This window comes from Megalopta genalis, chromosome 4 (assembly GCF_051020955.1).
Source record: "Megalopta genalis isolate 19385.01 chromosome 4, iyMegGena1_principal, whole genome shotgun sequence".
In the NCBI taxonomy this organism is placed as follows: Eukaryota; Metazoa; Arthropoda; class Insecta; order Hymenoptera; family Halictidae; genus Megalopta; species Megalopta genalis.
The window spans coordinates 29,571,571-29,599,116 of NC_135016.1; the positions used below are offsets into that span (position 1 = coordinate 29,571,571).

General features: G+C 35.5%; 3 protein-coding genes across 15 annotated transcripts in view; 2 read left to right on the forward strand and 1 right to left on the reverse strand.

Moving 5' to 3' along the window:
* ATP8B (ATPase phospholipid transporting 8B) overlaps positions 1-19,168 on the forward strand; it is a 150,313-nt gene extending 131,145 nt beyond the window's left edge. For 8 of the 11 annotated variants that reach the window (XM_076520897.1, XM_076520899.1, XM_076520900.1 and 5 more), the window contains 13 exons: positions 2,781-2,839; positions 2,951-3,163; positions 4,260-4,465; positions 4,561-4,716; positions 4,970-5,612; positions 6,288-6,464; positions 7,033-7,774; positions 9,732-9,924; positions 11,051-11,202; positions 11,271-11,623; positions 11,885-12,110; positions 12,195-12,430; positions 12,734-19,168. In XM_076520897.1, coding sequence (XP_076377012.1) covers positions 2,781-2,839; positions 2,951-3,163; positions 4,260-4,465; positions 4,561-4,716; positions 4,970-5,612; positions 6,288-6,464; positions 7,033-7,774; positions 9,732-9,924; positions 11,051-11,202; positions 11,271-11,623; positions 11,885-12,110; positions 12,195-12,430; positions 12,734-13,150 — 3,773 coding nt within the window. In that variant the 3' untranslated portion in view covers positions 13,151-19,168. The remainder of the gene's footprint in view (positions 1-2,780; positions 2,840-2,950; positions 3,164-4,259; positions 4,466-4,560; positions 4,717-4,969; positions 5,613-6,287; positions 6,465-7,032; positions 7,775-9,731; positions 9,925-11,050; positions 11,203-11,270; positions 11,624-11,884; positions 12,111-12,194; positions 12,431-12,733) is intronic. The other 3 variants (XM_076520901.1, XM_076520902.1, XM_076520903.1) reach the window with 3 other exon arrangements.
* Positions 19,169-19,259: 91 nt separating this feature from the next.
* Positions 19,260-21,463, reverse strand: Cdk7 (Cyclin-dependent kinase 7). Its single transcript, XM_033466778.2, has 6 exons — positions 21,131-21,463; positions 20,895-20,974; positions 20,763-20,822; positions 20,575-20,683; positions 19,980-20,425; positions 19,260-19,894 (listed from the first exon to the last, which is right to left on the reverse strand). Exons 2-6 carry the CDS (start codon positions 20,946-20,948, stop codon positions 19,547-19,549), a joined length of 1,017 nt encoding a protein of 338 aa, XP_033322669.1. The 5' UTR covers positions 20,949-20,974; positions 21,131-21,463; the 3' UTR covers positions 19,260-19,546.
* Positions 21,464-22,518: 1,055 nt separating this feature from the next.
* LOC117218421 (N-acetylglucosamine-6-sulfatase) lies at positions 22,519-25,433 on the forward strand. 3 transcript variants are annotated; one of them, XM_033466776.2, is made up of 10 exons: positions 22,519-22,751; positions 22,912-23,168; positions 23,231-23,290; positions 23,392-23,598; positions 23,678-23,839; positions 23,913-24,086; positions 24,155-24,356; positions 24,435-24,727; positions 24,955-25,071; positions 25,147-25,433. In XM_033466776.2, the coding sequence occupies exons 2-10, from the start codon at positions 23,058-23,060 to the stop codon at positions 25,312-25,314; spliced, it is 1,494 nt and encodes a 497-aa protein (XP_033322667.2). In that variant the 5' UTR covers positions 22,519-22,751; positions 22,912-23,057; the 3' UTR covers positions 25,315-25,433. The 3 variants fall into 3 exon arrangements, with proteins under 3 accessions (XP_033322667.2, XP_033322668.2, XP_076377022.1); XM_033466777.2 differs by having other exon boundaries at positions 22,519-22,698; XM_076520907.1 differs by lacking the exon at positions 22,519-22,751 and having other exon boundaries at positions 22,818-23,168.
* Positions 25,434-27,546: the final 2,113 nt, after the last annotated feature.

Sequence of the window (27,546 nt, forward strand, 5' to 3'; positions counted from 1 at the left end):
GTATACGCCCCACGCGGCGTGATGGGCAATTTTTCTTTACTGTAACTTGTTTTAACTGCATTTCTCTTATTCCGATCAGTCATTTATTCGCGTGTCGTTGACACAATACTTACTGCTTCACTGAAGCTGGGATTGATTTATAGTTCTATAGTACTGTAAAAGTTGTAACATTCTGCGATAGTTGTGTGGATAAACCACACTTATGTTTGCCATGTTTTAACAAAGTTCATCGTAACATCCCTTTGTAATCGCATACAAACTTGAATTTAACTATAATGTTATATTTTAAACTAATATAGGCATGATAAAAAAAATTATGTGAGGATGCAACTCGCTTGGCATAATAATGATCAGCCAGGTATTTGTTAAAGTAATTCCTAGAAAAATAAATTTATTGGTTTGCTGTGTTATGCATGTTAAACTATACAACCTTTCCTTGATAATTATGATTTTTGCACTATTTTAATTATTGTAAAGCATACGCCAGAAACAAAATAATACAAATGTAAAGCGTGGGGCGCATACGTCCCACGCGGCTTGAACGGAAAGTCTTCAGAAAACGGTCTAGCAGGGAACGTGTTAAAATAGCGAAGAGATTGAAAGAATTCGAAAATGTTAATGTATTACTTTCAATTTATTGAAAAAAAAATAATTAAAAAAAGAACGAATTCGCCATTCAGTTTTTATATATTTTAATAAGTGCGGACAATTTCTATTTTGCTTAAAAATCCGCAGTCCAGTCGTTTAAATAGCGGAAGTTGCGTTTAGTAGCGACGATACCTGGAGCCCACCAACAGGGCACAGTAATTGACTCCTCTACGCTAGTTTTAGTTCCGGTAGATGCGACTCGGCAATCGCCGGATAATCGTTCGACGTTAGTATCCTGCGGTAGTTTCTTAATTTTTAAATTCGCCATAAAGTCCGGCGCACTTGACCCGATTCCCTTAATGCCCGGACTCTATGAAAGGGCACTTGCAACGTGCAAAAGGAACAGTCGATTGCGTCGGAAGTACTTCGTCCGTGTTGTAATCAGATGGCGGCGGCCGGCGCGGCGCGGTGTTGTAACATTTGCAAATTTCAGCCTCCATTTAGATGAAGCGGTTACGATAATGCGCTCTCGGGCCCGGGAAGAACTGGCGGCGCGTTAGTCAACCCGGTTGTCCCCGCCTAATCCTGTAATCCGTTTTATTTGTAAAATCCAACCGCCACCCTCGACGTGTGTCTCTCGTTGCGCAACGGCCCGCCAACCGTGTTCACCACATTCGCGCAAACGAGCTCGCATCGGCCGCCACCGACTTAGCTCTTTTGTTTACATGATTTTAATTGCAGCTTCGCACGCGATTCCGGGGCTATCTCGTTTTGCAATTACGATAAATTATTAGCCTGAATCACCGTTTACACGGGGTGCTCTCTCTCCTGTCGGCTGGCAAGTTTCGCGACGGATCGCGACTTTCGCAAGCCTCGAGGTTTCTCATTATGATTTACGATGCCGTTTGTTGAAACAATTTCTGGGACAGACCGAGAGAGCCTCGGATTTTTGGAATTCGCGACTTTCAATGTCTTCCGGGGCCAGTTATTATTTTGTAGTATTGTTTGAACGCAAACGTTCGATACGGTGGAAAATTTGTTCCGCTGTCTTTCTATGCATTTTCTTATTAATTTGGTTCTGTAACGCTAAATCTACCGAACAATAAATCATTTTAAAAAAATGGCAGAATCGCGCTGAAAAACATGAGCATGGAAATTTTCATTTTGAATGATTTTCGGAAAGTTTGCGATAATAGGAATTACATGACACAAGTAGCTGAAAAATATTCTCGCGTTTGGGAATTAAATGAAAAGAAAAAGTACATCGTATGCTCGTAATCGAATGATTTATTCGGTTAATTCCAATAAACGAGTGTTTACAGTGTCAACAAGCTCCAGATAAAAAGTGCGTAGCTCGTCAAAATGACCGGCATATGGTAGGTTTAGTGTTAACACATCAAAGGCGGGGGATCTTGACGAAAGTATGCTTAGGTAACGCGGCGACCGCCCCGCCTCGTTTTTCGTCCTAGAGCGGGCGATATTTTGCGTAATCATAAAAAAATTTAGACTTAAAAAAGTTTATTTAAACTCTTAAAACTAAAAGAAATATTAAAAAAGAACTAAACACTAATTACAAAAAATGTTTTAATGTACATATTTATGAGAAGTCGAGATAAATCGTAGTACTACGACTCCCGCCTTTAATGTGTTAAGATCGCGGGTGCATTAGCGTTGCCGATGTCGATCTCGAGGAGGAAGACAAAGCGCGATTTTGAAAACTCCTCCCACGCGCGTATAAATAGAATAGAGACAACAGCGTCGAAAAGTCGCGCGCGAGCGTGTTACCATCGAAATCCGAGAAATAAAAGGCTCGAAATTGTTGCCTGTGTACGCCGATTGTTATATCGTGTCGCAACGATGGCGGGCACGCGCTGTTATTTAGTTTCGTCGCTATTTAATTTGCGGAGACGGCGTTCAGCTGTTTCATTCATACGTAACACTTAATTGTTACTTTCACTGGCTTTTGCTATCCCGCGTCCTGCTCGGCCGCTAATAACGAGCCACGAAATGGAAACGGCGCGTTGCGTTTCTTCGACGTTCGAACGAAATGTTTAAGGGAAAACGCTATCCGCAGAGCTGGAAACGACGCTGCGCGCAAAAAATGAGAATCATCGATCGTGTTTACCGACAACGCAGTGGCGATCGAATCCGCGGGTTGCAAGATAACGTGGTCTCTCTTCTTTATTTTTCAGAAACGGAGAGGAGAATTCGCGCCAATAATCGCGAGTTCAACTCACAGTTTAATTATGCGGTAAGACGATGCTCCGTAATATATCTGTTCGCCGGCGTCGATTAAAACCGGACGACGGCGAGCACTTTCAGAACGATGACCGAACTTTTCTCTATTCTATTTCTTTTTTAGAACAACTACATCAAGACGTCCAAGTATTCGGTTCTGTCGTTCCTACCATTAAATTTATTCGAGCAATTTCAACGGCTCGCCAACTTTTACTTCCTATGCCTGCTGGTGCTTCAGGTGATCCCCGCTATCTCCTCTTTGACCCCCATCACTACAGCCATACCCCTTATAGGGGTGCTCATGCTCACTGCCATCAAAGATGCTTACGACGATTTTGTGAGTATGAAAGACATCCGACTAGACGCTTTTCTTGTGCACGGGGTGATCTCTTAATGACGTTCTCTGGCGAGAGACAATACTTGACAAAACTGTTCTTTTTTTTGCTTGAAAGATCAGTCGAATGGACGGAAAAATGATTTTGGGAATTCTTTTTCTCAAAAACTGCAAGACCACGGTCGAAGACACCTTTCTTATTTAAAATGATCTGTCGTAAAGGGTATTTCATAATAATTTTGTTGGTTTAAAAATATCGACCAGTTTCAAAGTTCTGGCGATTCTGTCAGAAAACGTGGTACACGATGATTTAAATTTAAATGTCGATATTTGTGCGACATACTATACATATTTTCGTTCATTCATTCATGCCCAGCGCGGAACGTTGGACCACTTATTCGATAGAGATGACTCACGGCGAGTTAATTTTAAATGCACGTGCAAATGATACATATTCTTAAAGCAGAGATGTTCTTCGATCAGATACCTCTGATTCGATTATAGTACGGTAATTAAGAATTAATTCTCCGAGGAGACCTGTCATCTTGATCGTAACACGATCCTGCCTTCGGCCTGAACCACCGCTCACGGTGCATTATTCATTTCTGACCTTGAACTGAACTGCAAAATCCTCGATCTTTATGAATCTTGTTTTATTCATCTTGACCGCGAAATTACACGCTTCAATCAAAAATTGATCCAAAGGCAATCTTCGCGAATACTTTTATACGATATCTGAAGAACTTGTATGAATGCATTTCATTGTGTCGTGTCATATAGAAGCGACAGATCGGGCCAACAATTAAATAAGAATCATTGAGTAGAGACTGATTAGATAAGAATAAATCGATTAGACAATAAATCACCCCTTCTTATAATTGAATTGTATTTAAGAATACTGTACATGTCGAGAATTTCATAAAGAAATTGCAGGTCAGATGAACGATTGAACAAGAATTCTTGCGTCGGGACTAATTAGATAAGAATAAATTGATTAGACAAGAAATCACCCCTTCTTATGATTGTATTGTATTATGGAATACTTTATGTATCAAGAACGTTTTTAACGATCCTTGTTAATATACAAAATGGATTCTAGCAACGGCATAGCAGCGACTCGCAAGTGAACAATCGAAAATCCCAGACTCTCCGAGGTACTAGTCTCCGAGAAGAGAAGTGGTCGCAAGTCCAAGTAGGCGATGTAATCAGAATGGAGAACGATCAGTTCGTTGCTGCCGACGTCCTTCTTTTATCTACTAGTGAGCCGAACGGTCTTTGTTACATTGAAACTGCGGAATTAGATGGGTTTGTATTAACATCGAAGATTCTCTGAATTGTAATGAACAGAAATAGATCAATAATAATAATCAAAGTTCATAACACTAACGTTACCCTTTCAGGGAGACGAATTTGAAGTGTCGGCAGTGTTTAGCCGAAACTGCCGAGATGATGGACAACCATGAAATGATTGGTCAATTCGATGGAGAGATTGTTTGCGAAACACCTAACAACTTGCTAAATAAATTTGATGGTACTCTCACGTGGAGGGGACGAAAGTGAGTAATCTCTTTAGTAATCGTAAGGTCCATAGAAAGCTGTCGGTTACTTCACAGTGCTCTCGGCAATTAAAAAACTGAGAAAACGTAAATACTTAATTGGTAGTATAAATGAACAAGCCTAGTAATATAGCAAGTCCTTGCAAAGTCACACCGGTTCTGTATAAATTATGATGTAAATTTATAATTGCCAACGTAACCTCGGTATAAGTTTCCACTGCTTCGTCTACTAATTGTCCTGTGTTTGTTGCAGATACGCATTGGACAACGATAAAATAATATTACGTGGTTGCGTGCTCAGAAACACGCAATGGTGCTATGGGGTGGTCATCTTTGCAGGCAAGGATACCAAATTGATGCAAAACTCAGGGAAGACCAAATTTAAGAGGACCTCTATAGATAGGCTGCTGAATCTTCTGATCATCGGGATAGTGTTCTTTTTACTTTCGATGTGTTTGTTCTGTATGATCGGCTGTGGTATTTGGGAGAGCCTCGTGGGCCGTTATTTCCAAGTGTATCTGCCATGGGACTCGCTGGTGCCTACCGAGCCCATGGGCGGTGCCACAGTGATCGCTCTGCTTGTGTTCTTTTCTTACGCTATTGTATTGAACACGGTGGTGCCAATCAGTTTGTATGTGAGTGTCGAAGTTATCCGATTCGTTCAGTCGTTTTTGATTAACTGGGATGAGGAGATGTACTACGCGCCCACGAATACGCACGCTAAGGCAAGGACTACCACGTTAAACGAGGAGTTGGGACAAATAGAATATATATTTTCCGATAAGACCGGAACACTCACACAGAATATTATGACTTTTAACAAGTGTTCCGTGGCGGGGAAATGTTACGGGGACGTTATCGACGAAGTTACCGGCGAAGTCGTCGATCTGAGCGAGGTGAGTCTGTTTGTCTCTCCATATGTAACCAGACTCGGTGCTGATCATGGGGTATGTTGCTATTATACCGTTCAATAGAGACGAATAGTCTTGTTTTCTTTGGCATCTGAATGTGTTCAGTAAGCGTACCAATTTAATGTCTAAGTGGAGCATACACGTTTGTTATTGCAACAGAATTTATTGTGACTCGCAATGTTCACTGCATCAATGATACTTGGAAGTTCTCCTTGTCCTGTAGACGCTTCGCATCAGAAAATACAATTTAATGGTTTCACTACAGAAAATGAAACAAATTTATTCGTGAAGATGCGTTCACTTTTTATGTACGGAGTGTCTCACATGATATTGCAGTTGCAATGCTATAAATTAATATCAGGTGAAACACCCCATATTCACGCTTCCATAGAATACGATTAAGTCGCAAAAAAAGCAGAAAAAGCATCGGTACTCGATAAATTTCATTCATTTCATGTTTGTTATCAAGAATGTAATTTTTTCAATGTTGAAATATTTTCAAAGAAATGGTTTCTATCGTTTTCTATTTCTACGTGTTCATTTTTTGTTACGATTCTATTTCTTGATGACAAACTCAACACGATCCAATCATTTCATAGTTTGGCCATATTTTGCATAAGTTTTCATGTACGTCACTTAGCATGTGTGTGCTGCATGTAGACGGACAAAGCTGCCCAAACGCCAACGATGAGATGGAAAAACGGCCAAGAATTTGTTCAAGTTTATACATCTATAACTGGTCCGAACGTACGTCTATTGGAACACGTGGACAGGATATCCAATATGTTACCAGAACGAGGCATCTATGGCAGTTCGATGATTCCACATAAATTCTCAGTACGCATGTTACAATTAAAACACTCCTTCCACCAAGCGAAGAGTGTTTCGTTCAATAGCTCCCTGTTCTTATCCATTGCTCTATGTCTCTGTGCTTTCTATTGCAAGTAATTAGAGTTTTCACATGGCACCAGCATTATTATTCGCACTGAACGCAATGCTTATATGTTTGCTGAAAACGCTTGCTTCATTAGCATCTGGAATGACATTAAGTTCTATCCAAACGTTTCTAAAATGGTCTAGTAAAATCTACATAAATTCAAAACCTTTGTAATACTTAATTCTATCTTCAATTAGCGTACTAATTTGCATGCATAGAATGCCACCACCGCCCGCTTAGATTATATAAATTAATGTTCACGATGCTTTAAAGAATTATAAAATTCTAACATCTTATGTGCCCGCTGACTTACACCAAATCTATTTATCTGGAGGCAAGGTATTTAACTTCGAGTTCTGGTACTTTCATTTCCACATACGGTCTTTTGCGTGCCGCAATTAACATTATACCGACGCGATAATAGAGAAAGGTAAAACACCATAGTAACGTACGACTGTGCTTTTACAGACGTTACCACCGTTAGATTTCTCGTTCAACAAAGACTACGAACCAGAGTTCAAGTTCTACGACACCGCGCTGCTGGAGGCTGTGAAGAGGAACAACGAGGATGTTCACAGCTTCTTTCGGCTGTTGGCGCTCTGTCATACTGTCATGCCCGAGGAGAAGAGTGGCAAGCTAGAATATCAAGCGCAATCGCCAGACGAGGCTGCCCTTGTGTCCGCCGCCAGGAATTTCGGTTTCGTGTTCAAAGAAAGATCTCCAAACAGCATCACGATCGAGGTGATGGGCAATAGGGAAGTTTACGAGCTGCTCTGCATCCTCGACTTCAATAACGTTAGGAAAAGAATGTCCGTAATCTTGAGGAGGGACGGTCATCTTAGATTGTACTGTAAAGGAGCGGACAATGTTATCTACGAACGCTTGAAAAACGGCAGTGAGGACATCATGGCGAAAACGTTGGATCATCTTAATAAATTCGCCGGTGAGGGCTTGAGAACATTGTGCCTTTCGGTCCGAGATCTGGACGAACAGTTCTTCAATGATTGGAAACAACGTCATCAAGAAGCAGCGTTGAGCCATGAGAACAAGGATGACAAGTTAGATGCGATCTACGAGGAGATTGAGAAAGACATGACGTTGTTAGGCGCGACTGCCATTGAAGATAAGTTACAGGACGGTGTACCTCAAACTATTGCTAATTTAGGTCTTGCTGGTATCAAGATCTGGGTATTAACTGGAGATAAGCAAGGTAAAGATATAAACATAAATTAGCATAAGTTACGTCTAGTATATATACGTTATTAAACAGCTTGCCCCACCCTAAGATTGAACAACATTATACTACTTAAATTTCTTCATAGTATTTCTTATTAGTAGACGAAATATGGTACACAGATCGTTGTCAAAATGATTCAAGAAAGTGGGGCACTGTATAAATGTATAAATATGTATATATATGTCCCAAAAATGTCTTGCATTACGGAAATGTGGTGTAGCTGAGATCATTCTAAGTAACTTTTCCCTTTGCAAAAATGCAATCTACAGCTTTGTTTACGAGTTATTAATGAAAAACACCGATCAATGAGACACAATGGCGCGAAACACAACATGGTCAATCAATCAAGTGCCATGTGCTCCTACCACTGATTTTGACAGCTGAAGGGGGACTCTGTGCCATGTTCAAATCAATAAACAAGTCACGGAGCATGAACTTTCGATATTTTTTTTACCACGTGGCAGTGATAATTTTAAGAAAAACGCTGTTCATCCTTATTTCAGAATATCTGAAGAATATTTACTCATTTTTCGGACCCGAAATGATAAGTATGACAGCCGTTTTAATTTTCTGGTGTGCATGACACCTCATGTGATCATATAAAATTTTTATGCAAGGTGAAGATTAACAAAGTTCGTAAATGTTAATTTATTAAATTTTAATTTAAATAATTCCGCGTCCGAACACAATTCAACGAGCGATTCGCAAAGCTAATTTAATAAATAATAATCGTGTTAAAGGGCGTAAGAGATTTGTTTGATAGAGAAATATGAAGAACATTATCAATAAGAAACTCACCCATTTAGTTGTTAATCCACTACATGGTCGGAAATGTGTGCTGGAGGATAGTGCATTGATGATGTATGATGAACTGCACAGCTGATCCGTATCCGACGGCGACGAACAGAATGATGTTTCCAGGCAGGCTATTCCAACGGTGACTTATGCTACATTATCACTAAACACTGATCACATATCAATAATATCTGCGGACGAACTTTCCTGGATTAATATGTATAGCCCCGAAAAGAGCCGATTTTTTAATGCGACGCAGCATCCTTGGAGTAAACAAGTTGATCGCATCGTACAAGAATAATTAAGAAAATTCTCTCGCGACATCCTTTTCATATTAATGCTCGGGACGAACTGCAGAATGGCCGACAATGTTCACGTCCGATAGGAAACAGTTGAAACTCACTATCCTCCAGCACACATTTCCGACCATGTAGTGGATTAACAACTAAATGGGTGAGTTTCTTATTGATAATATTCTTCATATTTCTCTATCAAACAAATCTCTTACGCCCTTTAACACGATTATTATTTATTAAATTAGCTTTGCGAATCGCTCGTTGAATTGTGTTCGGACGCGGAATTATTTAAATTAAAATTTAATAAATTAACATTTACGAACTTTGTTAATCTTCACCTTGCATAAAAATTTTATATGATCACATGAGGTGTCATGCACACCAGAAAATTAAAACGGCTGTCATACTTATCATTTCGGGTCCGAAAAATGAGTAAATATTCTTCAGATATTCTGAAATAAGGATGAACAGCGTTTTTCTTAAAATTATCACTGCCACGTGGTAAAAAAGATATCGAAAGTTCATGCTCCGTGACTTGTTCATTGATTTGAACATGGCACAGAGTCCTCCTTCAGCTGTCAAAATCAGTGGTAGGAGCACATGGCACTCGATTGATTGACCATGTTGTGTTTCGCGCCATTGTGTCTCATTGATCGGTGTTTTTCATTAATAACTCGTAAACAAAGCTGTAGATTGCATTTTCGCAAAGGGAAAAGTTACTTAGAATGATCTCAGCTACCCCACATTTCCGTAATGCAAGACGTTTTTGAGACACCCTGTATATCTGTAGCAGCTATTTCATCGTAGAGCAATGTTTATATGAATTTGTCTGTACACAGAAACCGCTATCAATATTGGCTATTCCTGCCAGTTGTTGACAGACGACCTTACAGATGTCTTTATAGTGGATGCTACTACTTACGACGGTGTTGAAAATCAATTGTCACGATACTTGGAAACAATCAAAACAACTTCCAGTCATCAAAATCGGCCGACACTCTCCGTTGTCACATTCAGGTGGGACAAGGAAAGGTCAGGCACATGAAAGAGACGGAGTACAACCATTAACCTTCTCCATACCTATTTCTGACTAATTAACGCATTTATTTTTTGAAGTTTCTCTCTCGTATTGAATGTGGCATCATGTTCTGTGTAACGCTTTCTTTGTCTGGTTATGCCTTCGAATCAAATCGTTCAGACTTAGTTTCTTTATTTCGTTGACATCATATAGTACTGAGAAGTCTAAAATTCTAAATACCTGAGATGTATGATATGATGAAACTTCTCTAGTTAGTCATGAACTTTTCTAATAACGTTTCTACTGTGAAACGTTAAGCGTTTACGATATTATTTGGCATGCGTTTCACGAGACTGTAAGGATATTGATGAATTCTATCGAACCTTGTTTTCATTTAATTTGATTTGCTATGCATACAATGATACCACAGATTTAAAATTCAGTTTTTCTTCAAGTTTTCCGAGATTCAAAAAAAGCATATACTTGCATGCTAAATTCGAAATACGTTTATTTACACATATGGAAATGTTGAAGTTTCACCAAATATTCTCCATTCTATGATAATCGAAAGCCGTTCGAACCATTTACCACATGCTTGTCAATTATTCTTTTTATACTGTAGATACTTCAGTATTAGTAGATTAGGTATCTAGTCCTTTCTTTCTTAAATACTATAATCTTTCATTTTGTACATTCTCAATACCCCTACGATTTTGTTTTTAACATTTATAGCCCAAACAAATAATGACAATTACCATGTGCTTGATACTCACTCCTTCTCTTTCTGTATGCTTAAAGTTAATCATAGTAATAATGATAATAACACGAAGAGTATGGTGCTTATGTCACATTACTATATATACATACATATATTGTATATTAGTAGTCCATGATACAGTGCACTGTGTGTATTGTTTACGATTAATGCGCATCATTTTTTATATCCAACGAAGCAATTCAAGTTCCCCTTTTTCTTATGCAAGTAAAATTTGAATATTTTACCACATGTATCGTATTTGACAACAGTTATTGCATATTCAATTCACTTTGTAAAAAGGAAATCGAGATTAAACTTTGTCAGATTGAAACGTTATGGACATAGAACAGTCATTTACTTTTTTTTATGTTTTCCGTATATAGCAGCGACACTGAATACAATCCTAGCAGAGACGAGCAAGATGAACACGAGATGGAACAGGCCACAGGATTCGCTGTAGTTATCAATGGGCATTCCTTAGTTCATGCATTGCATCCACAACTGGAACAACTTTTTCTTGATGTATCAAGCCAATGTGAGCGATTGAAAAATATTTATATACCAATTTAGAATGTAGACACTTTTCATATCATAAAATTTCAGGTAAAGCTGTGATATGTTGTCGCGTGACACCCCTACAAAAAGCAATGGTCGTCGAGTTAATCAAGAAAAATAAAAATGCAGTGACCTTGGCTATTGGGGACGGTGCTAATGACGTCTCAATGATCAAAACAGCTCACATTGGCGTTGGCATCAGTGGTCAAGAAGGACTGCAAGCTGTGTTGGCATCCGACTATTCGATAGGACAATTCAGATTTCTGGAAAGACTGCTCCTCGTTCATGGTAGATGGTCATATTATAGAATGAGCAAATTTCTTAGGTATTTTTTTTACAAGAACTTCGCGTTTACGCTATGCCACATATGGTTTGCCTTTTTCTGCGGATTCAGCGCACAGGTATGATCTTCTTTTTTTATTAACCAGTTATTTATTTATTTATTTATTTGTAGTTGCTCCCTTTATCAATACTGTATATCATAATGGTAAAATGATGAATGTAAGGCGAATGTGATTTACGAAATTCCTTTGTAGAGCAGTTCGTTCCAAAGTCGAATATTGTAGTATGAATTCTTTCTTTATACTGATTTTTAACATCCTTTAAACTTAATTTACAGATCACGTTATTGTAGATTCTCATACACTTTTCTTCCTTTACAGACTGTATTCGATCCTATGTACATTTCTGTGTATAATCTCTTTTATACATCATTACCTGTAATGGCAGTCGGTATATTCGATCAAGATGTTAACGACAAAAACAGTTTGTTATATCCGAAACTCTATGCACCCGGACTACAAAACTTGCTATTCAACAAGAAGGAATTTTGTTGGAGTGCCATACACGGTTTTTTTGCCAGTTGTGTGTTATTTTTGGTTCCATATGGTATGTTCCAATCATTTGTTTAATTGGCCTTCTATTTGACCTCAAAGTCAGTCATGCGAAGTAATCAAATATTATAATGTTCAGGAACGTATAAGGATGGAGTATCACCAAAGGGCTATGTACTTTCTGATCATATGCTGCTAGGAAGTGTCGTAGCCACTATATTAGTTATAGTCGTGACCGTTCAAATAGCTCTTGATACATCATACTGGACGATTGTTAATCATATTATGGTTTGGGGCTCCCTTGTTTGGTATTTTATTTTAGACTATTTCTATAACTTCGTCATTGGCGGTAGTTACGTTGGCAGTCTTACTATGGTATGTAAACGTGTACGTAAACTCTTAACACGTGGATTGTGGTGTTAACATCTATGTTAGTTTACTTATTGCAATTGTAATTGTAGAGAACAGTTCTTACAGCAAATTATCAAAATGGATTAGGTAGCATATAGAGTGAGCATAGTTTACAGAGGGTCAACACTACACTCAACGTGTTAATTCCTTTATACGTTATTCTTAGTTTCTAATAAGCGGTGGGTAACATCCCTCTCGAATCAGCAATGTTTACGTTGTTGCTCTCCTTCGTAAATATTATGCTAACACTTGTATGTCTATTTTCAGGCAATGTCTGAACCAACGTTTTGGTTCACAGCGGTGATTTCGTGTATTATACTGGTAATACCTGTGCTGTCGTGGAGATTCTTCTTCATAGATGTTAGACCAAGTTTGTCTGATAGGGTTAGGCTTAAGCAGAGGCTGGCACAGCTACGTTCCCGCCAGAGTCAGGACATACTCCGTACACCATCTACGAGGCGAACAAGGCGGTCTCTTCGTTCAGGATACGCATTTGCGCATCAAGAAGGTTTCGGCAGACTTATCACGTCTGGGAAGATTATGCGAAAATTACCGAACGGTTCGGATTTTAAGTTTGCCATGCCGTTCACGAACAATACCAGCAAACAAGTTAGTGTTGCCACCACGTCACCAAAAGACAATGCATCCAAAAATTCGCACACACTGGATACTATTAATCTATAATCTGGACATATTAAGTTATAGGTCTTTCCACCATCTGTTGTGCTCCGGACGAATCGGTTCGGTAAACCACATAGCAATTATACAACAGAGTTATTGAATCTTTTTGCAAACGAATTTCTCTGTTTCGATCAAAACGGTTCTCCTTTGTCTGATTAAGCAATTAATTCGTTTTACGTGTAATCCGTTCTCACAGTATACACACAATACGCGAACTTCGTGTACTTGTGTTGCAGTAAGTGATAAACTATTCGTCGGCTTACTCAGGCTCGGTCGTTTTCATGTTGATGCTTGCAAGAGTTTCAGTAATCGAATTTGATAGGACAATAAAGTATTAATGATTTGCGTAAGAAATTCTACACACCTAGTAACTACGAAAGATTACTATTTCTTTTTTTTATCTCACCAAGGATTGTCATTGGTTGAAGACCATTTGAATGAAATACATTTCTATGGAATTTGTTAGTATTCTAGACCCTTTATGTTACCTGTTTATGTGACAGTAAGCCAGCAACATTAGTTTTTAATTAATTTGTAATGGAAAATTTGCGCCATATAAGAAAAGAGTCTAGGATGAAAACGACCTGAAATTTGAAGAAATTATTGAGTTGCTAGCAGTAACCTCTGACAGACTCTCAAACAGAGCACACGAAGAAGAATACACAGGCTGATTTATGATTATACATTTTTACTTCGAACATGAAAATTACAACATTATCGAAAACTATAGCAGGAAATTAATTTTATAAAAGAGTTTTCTTCACAGAAAATTACTATTTCTAAATTTACACAAAAAGTTCTCAACATCCTTAATTATTTATTTTCGATACTTTTTTCTGCCGACATTCTTTTCTTCTCTTTCACTTATTTCCGAAACTATTTGTATGAAGCATCCTTTCCGGATGGCGGTCAGTAGGATCAATAATTTGAAAAATACCCCGTACACTTTCTTTCTTCTATCGTATTTTGTTACATTCCTGAAGCACAACTTTTTTTAGAATCCCATTTGTTTCAATACTAGTCAATTCTTTCCTTATTACAATCATGTGCTCCAATTTATTTACTATTAAATACGCAATAGAAATGTCATCATCAATTGACTGCAGTAAAATTATCCGCAATAAGTTATATCAGCCATTATTTTAGTTAATCGATTACTACTACGCTATCGAAGTAACACCTGCACGGCGATGAACCGACCTCGAATATTGTAATGTATAGCTGTGTATACACACCCATCGCAAAATCAAAAAGTCGCGGATTTCTGTTTCTTTTTTTTTTTTGAATGTTTGTATAACCATGGAATGTCGTTCCATATATGAGCTAATTTTCTGTTTATGCGAATATATGATACCAATTTAAAAAAAATACAAGTGACATTAAAACATAACGCAATAATAAGACAAAACATAATTTGTATGATCATGACACTCCCTGTGTACATATATGTAGAGGTGTCAAAAAAATTCAAGTAATATTCCTACATGTATTATAAACTGTCCTATTATGAACATGATTGCTGTAAAAAATAAACATGTTTACATGATATACTATATATATATAAGTATATATATGCATCAGTATACATATGTATATATATATGTGTCTGCATACATACATACGTGTGTATTATGCATATATAAATGTACATATAAGTATACATACGTACATACATGTACATATATGCATATATACATATATAAATAAAAAATATAGTTATGATGATAATTGCCTTTATAAAGTATGAATACAAAAAAAAACAATTAAAATTACTGTATCATAGCATCGACTGTAAATATTTTAAAGAGATATATATACATATATATATATACATATATATATATACATATACATATATACATATATATATATATATATATATATATATATATATATATATATATATATATATATATATATATATATATTAAATGTTAAGTATACATTTTTTAAAAGAAAGTAATATATAGGTAGATCGATTTAAAAAAATGATACGAAAATAGTAGCTATATTATATTATACTACTGCGGATAATGTTTGCCTTGACTGACTATTGAATATATATATACATATATATATATATATAATATAATAAACTAAAAAACAGTAGTAAACAATGAAATATGTATTTCTACTTTTAATATTACAATGAATTGTAGGGAGATATAGTCTGTATTGGGAAAGTGTGTTCCACAAAGAATTTTTTTATTTAAACAGAGATATAGGGATTTATTGCTTTCAAACATTGTGCCTAATCGAGAAGCTACACAGAGTGTTTCGTGTTGCAATGATACATTTTGTTCTGTTTCTACTTTACTCTGAACTGTGTTTCTCTTATTTATTGATTAGTATTGATATGTTATTGTCACGAATTTTTGATTTCCCGATAAAGAGACACGAAAACATTTCTACGTAAAATTTAATTATTTTATAACGCAGCGATGCAGAGCCATTCACGCAGAGAAAAGATTCAGCCGACAGAATTGCTGCATTTTTATCTTCTCCATTTCTAGCTGTATATTGCAGAAACAATGAGATGAGGAATAAAACAGTAGTAGTTTCTTGGCATTCTCGATGAATTAGTATACTTTTTTTTGTTATAAATTCGAATAATTTTTACATACATCTAAGCATATACTTTGTCGAAACGATGTTATTTCCGTTAGTTCGTTTCTTTCTGTTGAATAGAATAATTATATATGTTCTTAAAGTGAAACTTATCAATCAAGAATTGAGATATTAAAACTGAATTTTGTATAATAACAAAAAGTTGGATCTTCAATAATGATATGAATGGACTGAAGCATAATTTTACAAAGTATTTATAAAACAAGAGAAGAGTTGTGGAATCATCTTCAACATCGGACAACCAAAATGTACCGTGCTAAAACTATTCGTATCCGTGAAAATTGTGAACATATTCTTCTTTATAGTCGGAGATAGACGATAGTTGTTTAGAAAACAAGCAAAAGCACCGCCTATACTTTTCGTCTAAACTAATTTATATATACATTTATTTTATAACACTTCTTGCTAAGTAGTATTCGGAGATGTGATATTATTATTACGGTCAGCTATTTCATAACGTATATGTATTACTTATTTTAAATTCGTAAATGAATATAGTTTCAGTTTAATTTGCGATTAAACATCCTTGTTGTAGAATCGAGGTACCATGATTTTTAAATAATATAGAGTAACATTAGCCACGAAATTATATTTACGTTGAACGAAGTTTATTTCATTTCTATGATATACCTGTGCAGGTGCGAATTATTCACGATTCATCCGTTTTACAGTACATTCGATGGATCTACATTGATCTCCCAAACGATTGAAATGTACTAATATTGTTTAAAGATCTTGGTAAATATTGACTTAATGTAAAAAACTAAGAAATTAAGGAAGATAAGCATTATAAGGTAGTCATAACATGTTGTTGGTTGCATAAGTTGTTACATATGTTACTTTAAATACTGAATCAAATGTCTAGAAAACAAAATGCGAAGAGCAAATTGTCTGCTGCATGTGCTCTATAGACTGCGCATCAATTACTGCTTTAAAATATTTGCTTAGGACATAGTATATAATTTAATAAACAAAAAAAAGGGCAATTATAATTATCGTAACATGTACGATCGCGGAATCTTCATTACATTTCATGTCCAGGCAATGATCCTTTAAAGTTGTTTCTCAAGTACGTGTTCTTTATGGGATGCTAATATAAGACAATAATATCAACAATTAAAGAGTTATAAAAAAAAAACCATAATTCATAATATTTTTGTCCCGATGATATTTCACGAAAACACTTTTGTTTGTTCGACATTCGTATGTATATTTGAATAATATGTATGTTTGCGTTTCTTCTGTTACGATACTATGTCCTATGTACTGTTTGTAATGTATCCTATTTTATGTACTGAATGATGCATCCTATTTAAAAATACAAGCCCTACTGGATTAAGGGATGTTTTACAAGCATGTTACACGTGTAGGGCGATGCTGACGGGCATAATAAAACAATGCTAATGTTATCGAATACAATGTTCCTTGCAAAGTGCACGCAGGATAGGGAGATAGTGTATACAAACACGAGAAACATTAAATCTATTAATAGTTATGTTACAATTTCAAGCGGTGGTGACTTTAATGGATTACGTGTTAATCGAACGATTGAAATTGATTTTTTCCGTTTGCAATTTTTCTGCAGTTGTCACGCTCAAATATATGTTCAGTTAACGTATAACACATACACACACACATGGTCACAAACGATAATAGCGGGAAGTTTTTCATTTTTGTGTTCGACGAACATGCCGATACGAGGAAGAGGAAGGAACGGTTTACTTTTTTGTAAATCGCACTAGATAATGTTTTCTGGTTTTATACTACACGCTGTGTAATATCAATTTTGTAAATCTAACTATTGCTTTAAGTATATATCGTGTACAGTAAAAATCTACATCTTAAGTGTATTATTTTTTATGTGTAAATAACTGGCACGAAAGGACAGATTTATGTTGTAAAAAGAAAGAAACATAGTAAAGTATTAGTACATTGTACACCATTCAAAAAAAAAACAAATTCTGTAAACTGCTTTTTTTCTGTAGAACTTCCTTTATAGTAGTATTGCGATGGTACTACACTTTTCTCCACTTCGTTCCCAACAAAAAGTGTACTCATATCATTACATTCTCATTTGTACCGGAAATTGCTATAATTGTTATACTGTCTCGCTTCCTTGAATCCGGCGAAAATTTATACATATTCTTGGAAGAAAAAAAGTAATCATTGATCACGTGTTAAAAGAGAAACTGTTACATATGGTCGTTACTTATAGTTCAATCTGAATAAGAAGGGACCACAATACAATATGTTAGAAGGAATTTATCATTTGCACATTCTAATGTGTTTTAGGGGATTACTTGCCTTTGAATCGGTATACTTTTTTAAATTGTTCTGAAGCATTAAGACAGGAAATTAACACAGGTACATTCTAGTGATATCATAAACCAGAAATTTTAATTTCTTAAATTACGATTGTACATTCAGTGTGGTAATCTTCTAATGCATATCTTTAAATTGTCATGTTTTATTTAGATAGAGCTTCCAGCTTAGCACTTTTACGTCAGGATTTAATTAAATATGTGGAAGAACAATTGAATGTTGCTTCAGTATTTAAATGCACATGTCGTCTGAAGTTGTGCTTTTAATATAACTAAATACACAGGTTTGGAACAAAATTGTTATAGCATTCTGCAATCTATCAGAATTACGATATCGTATTCATATTCTCATTAATAATTCCATAATCCATAATGAACGTACACTATTTCTCAAACCAAGGTTCAGAAGTATCCAATTCGCATTGATATGTGCATTGATATAAAGGAAAAGTTATATTTTATCCTTTCGTTTCAATTGTATTTACGTTCTTGTTACCCATCAGTATTGATTAGGTTTATGTATATGTGTAATAATTATATATATATATATATGTATATATATATATATATATACATATATTTCAAGTCGTGCACGGATGTTAGTTAGAAACTGGTTTAAAAGATACAGTCACTCGTGAACAGTATGTACTCTTAAAAAAACAAGACTATTTACAAAATTATTGTCATAATAGAAGAAAGGTACGAAATGAATACAAGCTTCTTCTTTCTAGACAGGCAATATATTTGTAAGGGAGAATGGAACGTTATCGTTTATTAACCAACAGTTATTCCCACAAATAAAAGAAATGTTGACGACACATCGTGGATAGAAATGAGAAAAATTTGGTAATGTTTGTACTTACGGAAATGGAATGATTACTCTTGCTGCAAACAAAAGTACGCTGCGAAATGTTATTACAGTTTTAATAATTTTGTTATCCGGCGCGTGAGCTTTTCTAAGCTACCGAGATTCAAATATTTCCACCGGTTACGAAATTGTTCACGTATCAAACATTTCTTACTAGTTTTTAAGTTAATAAAATTAATGCAGCATACCGTTGTATTTTTCAAAGGGGCATTATTATTTCAACCCGTGATTTTCCTTATCCTTTCTATGGATTTGTATATGCTACTGACTCAGGGACATAATACAATATTCCAGATAAATGTATATAATTTTTTTAATTCTTAATATTTTACATTTCATTGTTTGATTATTCACATAATAATCTTGTAACAAAAATACATTAATTTACTAATATTATTTTGTGATCGCACTTCAAACATTATTCGATCATTTGAGCGCGATTAGCTTATATCAATAGAAATTATGCTATTCTCTCCTTCTCGTCTTTTTTTCAATCGTATATTATATTTATAATTCACTGCTAAATTCATAACAAAAACAGTAATAATGACAATTTATAATTGATTCTAGTTAAAATTTTAGTTAAAACTGTAATCTTTTCGCAAGCGATGCGCCATCCATTGATTCAAGTAATTTTCTTTTTAAATTAGGCTTTTCTTCTGGTTGCCGTTTCACAGATGTAGGAAGAGGCAATCTAGGTCCAGGAGTTGGTGCTGGTTTGTTGCTAAAGTATGGCATCTGGAGAGCTTGGTCGCATGTACATCTTTCTAATGGATTTACGTTTAAAAGACTAGCAATTAAATCTAAGAGATCATCGCCAGCTGCAGTGAATATGTGTTTCAATGGCGTTCCAGGAAATGGTTTAAATTGAATGAAATCTGGTAATTCTGTCATTCCTGGCCATGTTTCTTCAGTGGGCGTACCTAATGTCTAAAAATTACAAGAACATAAATTAAAACGAATTTGGAATAACATATACTTTTGTTAAGAGACAGATTTATACATAAAACAATACCTGAAATATCCTAGTGAGTTGATCCAAATCAGATTCTCCAGGTAAAAATGGTACTCTTAACAAAAGTTCTGCTAATATACATCCAACGGCCCACATATCTATTCCAGTTCCGTAAAGCCTTGCTCCATACAATAACTCAGGTGATCTATACCATCTGGTCACCACCTGATGGGTGTTTATTCTATTTGGTGAACCAAAAAATTTAGCAAGCCCAAAGTCACCAATCTTTAATACACCTTCTCCATTGACAAGTAAATTATTTGGCTTTAAATCTCTATGAAGTATCCAGTTATAATGCAGGTAGTCCAGACCTTGCAAAGTCTGAATCATATATGCTTTAATATTCGCAGAAGATAACACAATGTTATTATCCTTTATTATTATTTCCAAATCTGTGTCCATAAAATCAAATACTAGGGACACATTTGACTTATGGCCAAAAACATCTAAAATAAAAGTACATTTGTAAAGCGAAACAGTAGTATTTCATACAGGATGATGCACGTAAAAGTAGTCTTATAAAATATCTCCTACAATCCATCACAAATCTACTCTAATTAGTATACTGTTAATCATTGACATATTCAATGCATACCTAGCAGTCCAATCACATTATCGTGGTTTAGTTCTTGTAACAATTTAATTTCTCTCAGAGCTGTTCTGTTTATTCCATCTCTAGCTTCTGCGCGGCTTCCAACTTTAATCTACAATTACAATAATCAAACAATATGTCATTTAACAGTATAAATTGATACATTGTACATAGTAAGCATCTGTGTATACCTTTTTCACAGCAACAATTTTTGATGTTTCGACATCTTTGGCTTTGTAAACAGTAGCGAACTAAAATAATAAATATTCATATATATATATATGTATGTACAATACCAAAAGATTAATTAAACAACTACTAACCTGTCCTTCTCCCAAAAAATCAATTTTCTCGTATCTTCGTAATTTTTCAGTCATGTTCTCAGTGTGTTTAATTTTCGAACCTTCAATCAAATGCAGATTATTTATTTAAAATAATATTACAGAATCAATTGCTTCATGCACACGTAAACAACTAAATCTTGTCGAGCATCATTGTATTCGACAGTTTACACGTGCTCTACACGTTTTCTAAAACATGATATCGAAGGTGCATTTACCTAATTAATTTTAATAATTATATACTTCACTAAAGTCCAAAACCACCAAATACAATAATCCACTTTCAGGTCCTGTCGTTCATTGATAACTTATTCCTTTTTAAACTTAATGAATGCACAACGGTAAATACACGAAGCCCAAACGCATCATGTATTAAATTTTCTTGAATATGTATGCAGATTACATGTAGCAACAAACATTGCTTGTAATCGGTTTTATTGACACTTATTTTTAAAATGCAGCAAAATTCCTATTACAGTAATCTCTCAATTCAAGAACCATATCCGGGGGCACCGAGGCTCTTGAATTGAGAGAATACAGTGAATTGCTATGCTCTGATTGGTTGATGATTCGCAGCTGAACAGTGCTGCTCCCATAGTCAATGACAAAGAAAGAAATTAGCGAGTGAGCAAGACAAGCATAACCATATGCCAAACGAGTTACATGGAGTCGCACTAACACCAATGTATCACTCTTCTCGCGCTTGCGTACGTCTGGTGCTCCTTCTGAAACACGCGGCGCGATATTCAACTTATACTTTTCACTTCATAGGATTCTTAATCAATGCACATTGAGATATGTTTCGAATGTATGTGTTTGTAGGCAATATTTCGACAAGTTGAACAGAATAAGGTCCAGCTAATTATTGCATTGTCCTGAATGTTAGCGCGAGAGAATGAAAGAATGTTGCAAATGAATAGTTCATATATTCTGGTCTCTGGTATGAATAAATTTGACTATAGAGATTTCAATACTATCTTCGCAAACAGTGTTTGTTCCATGAAAAGAGTTGTTTAGAAGAGCTGTTTAAAAAAATGAAAATTTATTGGCGATAGATCGGGTGAGTAGGGTGGATGTTGCAAAATTTCATACTTTTTGATTCATTTAATTCTGAAAATGTTTCTTGCGATGTAATACAGAATTTGCAAAGAATTCTTTTTGGCAAAATATGACGCTGGCAATATACAATAATAACACACTTAACTATGCTGAGCATAGTTAACTTATCATCATATTATATACATATTATATACTTATTATCATATATCAGCAAATGGTAACTTAAAGATGCTGATATATCAGCATCTTTTTCGAAAGAGGAAGGTTTAAATGCAGTGCGCGAATATCAGACTTCACAAATCTGATTTGATAATGCCACTGGCAATCTACTGGCATTAGCCAATCACACCGAAGAGAACGGATAAGCTCCGTCACGGATCGATGACAGTTTGAATATCGGCAATGTTTGGAAACTCTGTCCCGGGTTCGTGCAGCGCCAATTAATAAATAGCAAAATGCTGAAACTGCTAGTCAAAATAGAATTTTTAGATTTCACCACAAGAGGCGTCACTGTTTGGCTAGAAGTTTTAACGTTTTGCCATCTACTAATTGGCGCTGTATGGAACCTGACCAGAGCTTCTAGATTTCGTTACAAAAAGTGCTATTATCGCCGAACTGACAATTGATTCTTGCCGAATTTTACACTGTATCTTATGTGTAGTGCGGCACGAATCATCCGTTCGCAGTATTTGCTACAATAAATAAATTATTTTACAAGATATACATTGTAATATAGATATAACAGAGACAAAATGCTGAAACTGCTAGGCAAAATCAAATGTAGGTAATTACCTACATTTTTTACAAATTTGTCTAGCAATTTCAGCGTTTCATGGAAACCTCAGAAAATGATTTTTGCCCGAATTTGCATTGCATTGCATGGCAAAAGCGGCAAAAATTAATTGTGTTTAGAGTTGTGTATACAGTAATCAAATTTCAGGATATGTAATTGGATGCCGGCCCAATTAAATGAATATTGGAGACATTCATGACGTCATTTAGAATTCAAACGCAGTTTATTCAGTAACGACTTAGTGACCACGGACGAAATAATAGGGACATTGACTTTGTTATTAATTATTAGAAATGTTTATTCTAATATTTAATATTTTGATAAGCTGCCTAACATTATCATACGGTGCAAAAAACATCGTATTAATAATCGCTGATGATTTAGATATAGTTCTCGATGGAATGGTAATTATGAATGTGGGAAGATAACATCGTTTAAATATAACAATGATTATATTAATTTATAGGTTCCACTGAAAAATACTGTAGACTTAATTGGAAGGAGGGGCGCATCATTTTCAAATTGTGTAAGTTAATAGAACATACAATTTAACTTTGTATTATTATAAATTAAATAAATTTTTTATTAAAAGTTGACAATGATGATTTATGGTAATACTTTTTACAGTTTGTTGCTTCTCCAATTTGTTGCCCAAATAGGGCTTCCATTCTAACTGGCAAATATCAGCATAATCACTTAGTAGTAAATAATACTGTTGATGGCGGATGTAATAGTATTAAATGGCAAGAACTTCAAGAACCAAATACATTTGCTGCATATTTAAATCAACAAGCGTCGTATGCAACTTTCTATGCTGGAAAGTATTTGAATAAGGTAATCGTATATGATAAAGTAAAAATTTAAAACTAAAATAAGTTCTGAAATTTTTTATTAATGAGCAACATTATTAAAGTATGGGAATACAAATGTTGGCGGAGCAAGTCATGTACCGATAGGATGGGACTGGTGGGCTGGTCTTATCGGGAATTCAAAATACTACAATTATTCTATGTCCATCAATGGAACTGTACAGAAATTTAACTCTACAGTATTCGATTATCTCACTGATTTAATTGTAAGTTTAAATTTGCCTATGTTAACTTGCTGTTTTTTCCTTGATTATATATTTTTAATTGAAGTTTTTTTAGACTGAATTCACAATGTCTTTCATTAAAACTCGCAAAGCAGATGGTCAACCTTTTCTTGCAGTTCTGGCACCTCCAGCACCTCATGCACCCTTCACACCAGCAGTAAGACACTATGGCATATACAATGGCACAAAGGCGAAAAGAACACCTAATTTTAACAAACTCACAGAAATGGTATGTTACACTTTATTTTCTATGTTCTCGTGCTGCTGTAGACTACTACTAACACTATCGTAAATTAGAATAAGCATTGGTTAGCGAGGAGAGGTCCATCTCCGCTACCAGATGAGGTATTACCTAAATTAGATGAGATCTATAGTCGTAGGTGGGAAACATTGTTAGCTCTTGATGACCTTGTAACAAATGTATATCAAACTCTAAAGTCTGAGGGTCTTTTAGATGATACTTACATCATATTTACATCTGATAATGGTTACCATATTGGTAATTATGTTTGTGTTCAACATACAAGAAAATACAAGGTGCAAATGTAGCCTACTTTATACAATATCAGTTTTATAGGCCAGTTTAGCATGCCTATGGACAAACGTCAGCCATACGAGACAGATATCCGAGTTCCATTATTAATAAGAGGTCCTGGAATTGAACCATCAAAAATTTCTGCACCAGTCAGTAGCGTCGATTTGTTTGCTACAATTTTGGAAATAGCTGGAGTGCAAAGACCATCTGACGGAACTTCTTTGTTGAAAAAGACACTGCCAGAAGATAGAACCCTGTTAATAGAGTATAGAGGGGAGAAATCTGAAGGAGTTCCATCCTCAGGTTGTCCAAGCGATAGCGATATTAATCTATCAGTAAGTTTTATACATAGAGAGATGAACTATAACGAGGTGTCGCTGGCGACTCCTTCTCCTCTTCGTCTGCTTCACAAACTAGGGAAATCCATCTTCTCGATATCTAGTGCAGACGAGGGATCTGACCGACCCAGAGTCCGACTGATGCGGTTCTCGGAGGGGAAGGAGTTCGACACCCCAGAATCATAAAATAAGAATGAATTTATTAAAATTTGTAATGTTTATAGTACTGTATGAAAGACATGGCATGCAAATGTCAGGATGCAGCTAATAACACGTTTAGTTGCATACGACGCGTTTCGCGAAAATTCAATAACATTTTCTGTGTTTTCGAGGATGATCAGGTATCAAGGGGTAACATATTATTACACACTTTATACGATTAAATGTATTATTGACACTGGTTCCGTTTTTTCCAGCATTATGTTGAAGCATATAATATCACTACAGATAATTATCAAATGGAAAATATTGGATACAGTATGAAACGTAATCATCGATACCGATTTAGAAAGCTGTTAAAAAGGATGTCCATATGCAAAAATGAGGATTGCGTTTTCACACTTCCGAAAAGCATTTATATTTAGATTTGGGTACAGTACAAAAAGTACAAATGATAGTGATTTAAAATGTAATATGTGTATTTGTAGTTGTGTTGTATCTATACATATCTTTTCGTAAATAAAATGTAATTAATAACTGATAATTCGTTTTAAATTTTACTGCATATACTTGTATATATATAATTAGACGGTATCAGCGCCACGTGATTCTTGCTGGATTTAATACTGTATTCTATGGACGATGCGATACGAATCATCTGTTCGCGGTATTTCCAATAATGAATTAACTATTTTGCACTATATAGATGTAAAAAGGGTAAAACGATAAATTGCTACCCAAAATCAATTGTTGGTAATTTGTTTAGCAATTTGAACGTTTTATGGAGGCTTGAAATCGCTTGAAACTCAGAAAATTAATCTTTGTCAGATTTTGCATTGTACCATATGGGAAAAGTGGTAACAATTATTTGTGTTTAGTAATAAGTTGTCGAAGATATTCATGACGCTATTTTTTTAGTTTATTTAGTAGCTACCCCATACGAAGTAGCAGGAACACTTGTCGATAAATACTGCGGATGTTTACTGTACCATTTAATATGTTTATAAGCTACTTAGCATTATCATAGGGTACATGAAAACATTGTATTAATCATCGGGGATGATTTAGATATATTTCTCAATGGAATAGTAACCATGAATTTGAAAATAAAACAGCGGTTAAATATAACAATAATTATATTAATTAAGGTATTAAGAGTAACACAATATTACACACTTTACACGATCAAATACATTATTAACACTCGTTTCGTTTCTTCCAGCATTATATTAACAGAATATTATCACAGTTAATTATCAGATGCTAAATATTGGTAACACCGTGGAAGGTAATCGTCGACACTGATTTACAAAAAGCTGATAAAAAGAATATCTATATGGAAAAAATGAAGACTGCGTTTTCACACTTTCGAAATGGATTTTAAATTTCCGTACAGTACAAAGTGCGGGTGGCAGTGATTTTACAGGTGGCATGTATGTTCGTTTATCGTTTTATAATTATGATGGTATTACTAATTGATCGGCATTCGTTTGTTGACAAATTCTCATCTTACACTTACTGCGCCCGCGACGGCATAAAGATACATACCATTAAAAGTTGGGAACGCCGGCGGCCGTCTTACTTCGAATTACTGCATTTATGGAAATCGCGAGCGAAGAATACGCCGCGAATCTGGATATAAGAATAACTCGTCTTGCTTCCCGAGTACCTCGGGCAAACTGTTTTCTTAGCAAATATTTTTATTAAAGCCCCGCGGTTCGAATATCTGAATAGGAATCGCGCCATTCGGCGGGGGACGACGGGGGTGTAGAGGGGCCGAAGGGGGAGGCGGCAGAGAAAAAGAAAACGAACAAAAATAGAACGCAGGAACGGGCTTCTAGAATGTCCATAAATTTAATCTATTAAAACGTTTTGAATGATTTAACGATTTAAGATAACACATCGAAGTACAGCGTAACAAAGAAAAAATAATAACTATTGGATCGATCGGAACGTTTTCTCCACGCGTCGTTTGCGTCACAACGCGCGAACCGATGTTGTAATATGTTAAGCGGAGATGCAACGTGTACAGAGATTATCGAAAAAATGGTGGATCGAATGATTTATAATGCAAACGGCTGTTATATCATTTTTTTTATCGGAATCGGTGAAACGAGAACTATTTAATTCGTTGATTTAAAAAGCACATCGATTCGACACGCAGAGACTAACGTAAACGTAATTATTCGGTCGATGTATAAATGTGGCGGTTAATTACAAAAAATACCTGTGATAAATTTCGAATATTTTAAAAATAAAGGAGCGCGAATCCCCGTTTTCGCTGTTTATAATTATTAATAAATTTATCAATTAATATTAACTATAGATTCTGTGAAAATAACGCTGCTTTCACATTCGATCGTATGAAAATTATTTACGTTTTTTTAGATAAACATTTGCGACTGCTCGCGTACGAGACATTTATTTGTCGTACTTTTTGTTCGCGAAACTCGAGTCTAAAAATTCGTACACCTCCGTGTACAGATTAATTCGAACCGCAACCTTTCGGAACCAAAACAGCGAAACGTTGAGGGTAGCTATAAAATGGCTCGATTCGGCTCCATTCAGTAGCAAGGACCGTAAGAGACATCCTTTCATGGTGCATGAAAGAACGTCGAAATGTTTGTACACTCCACGTTACTCGCTCTATAGGCTGC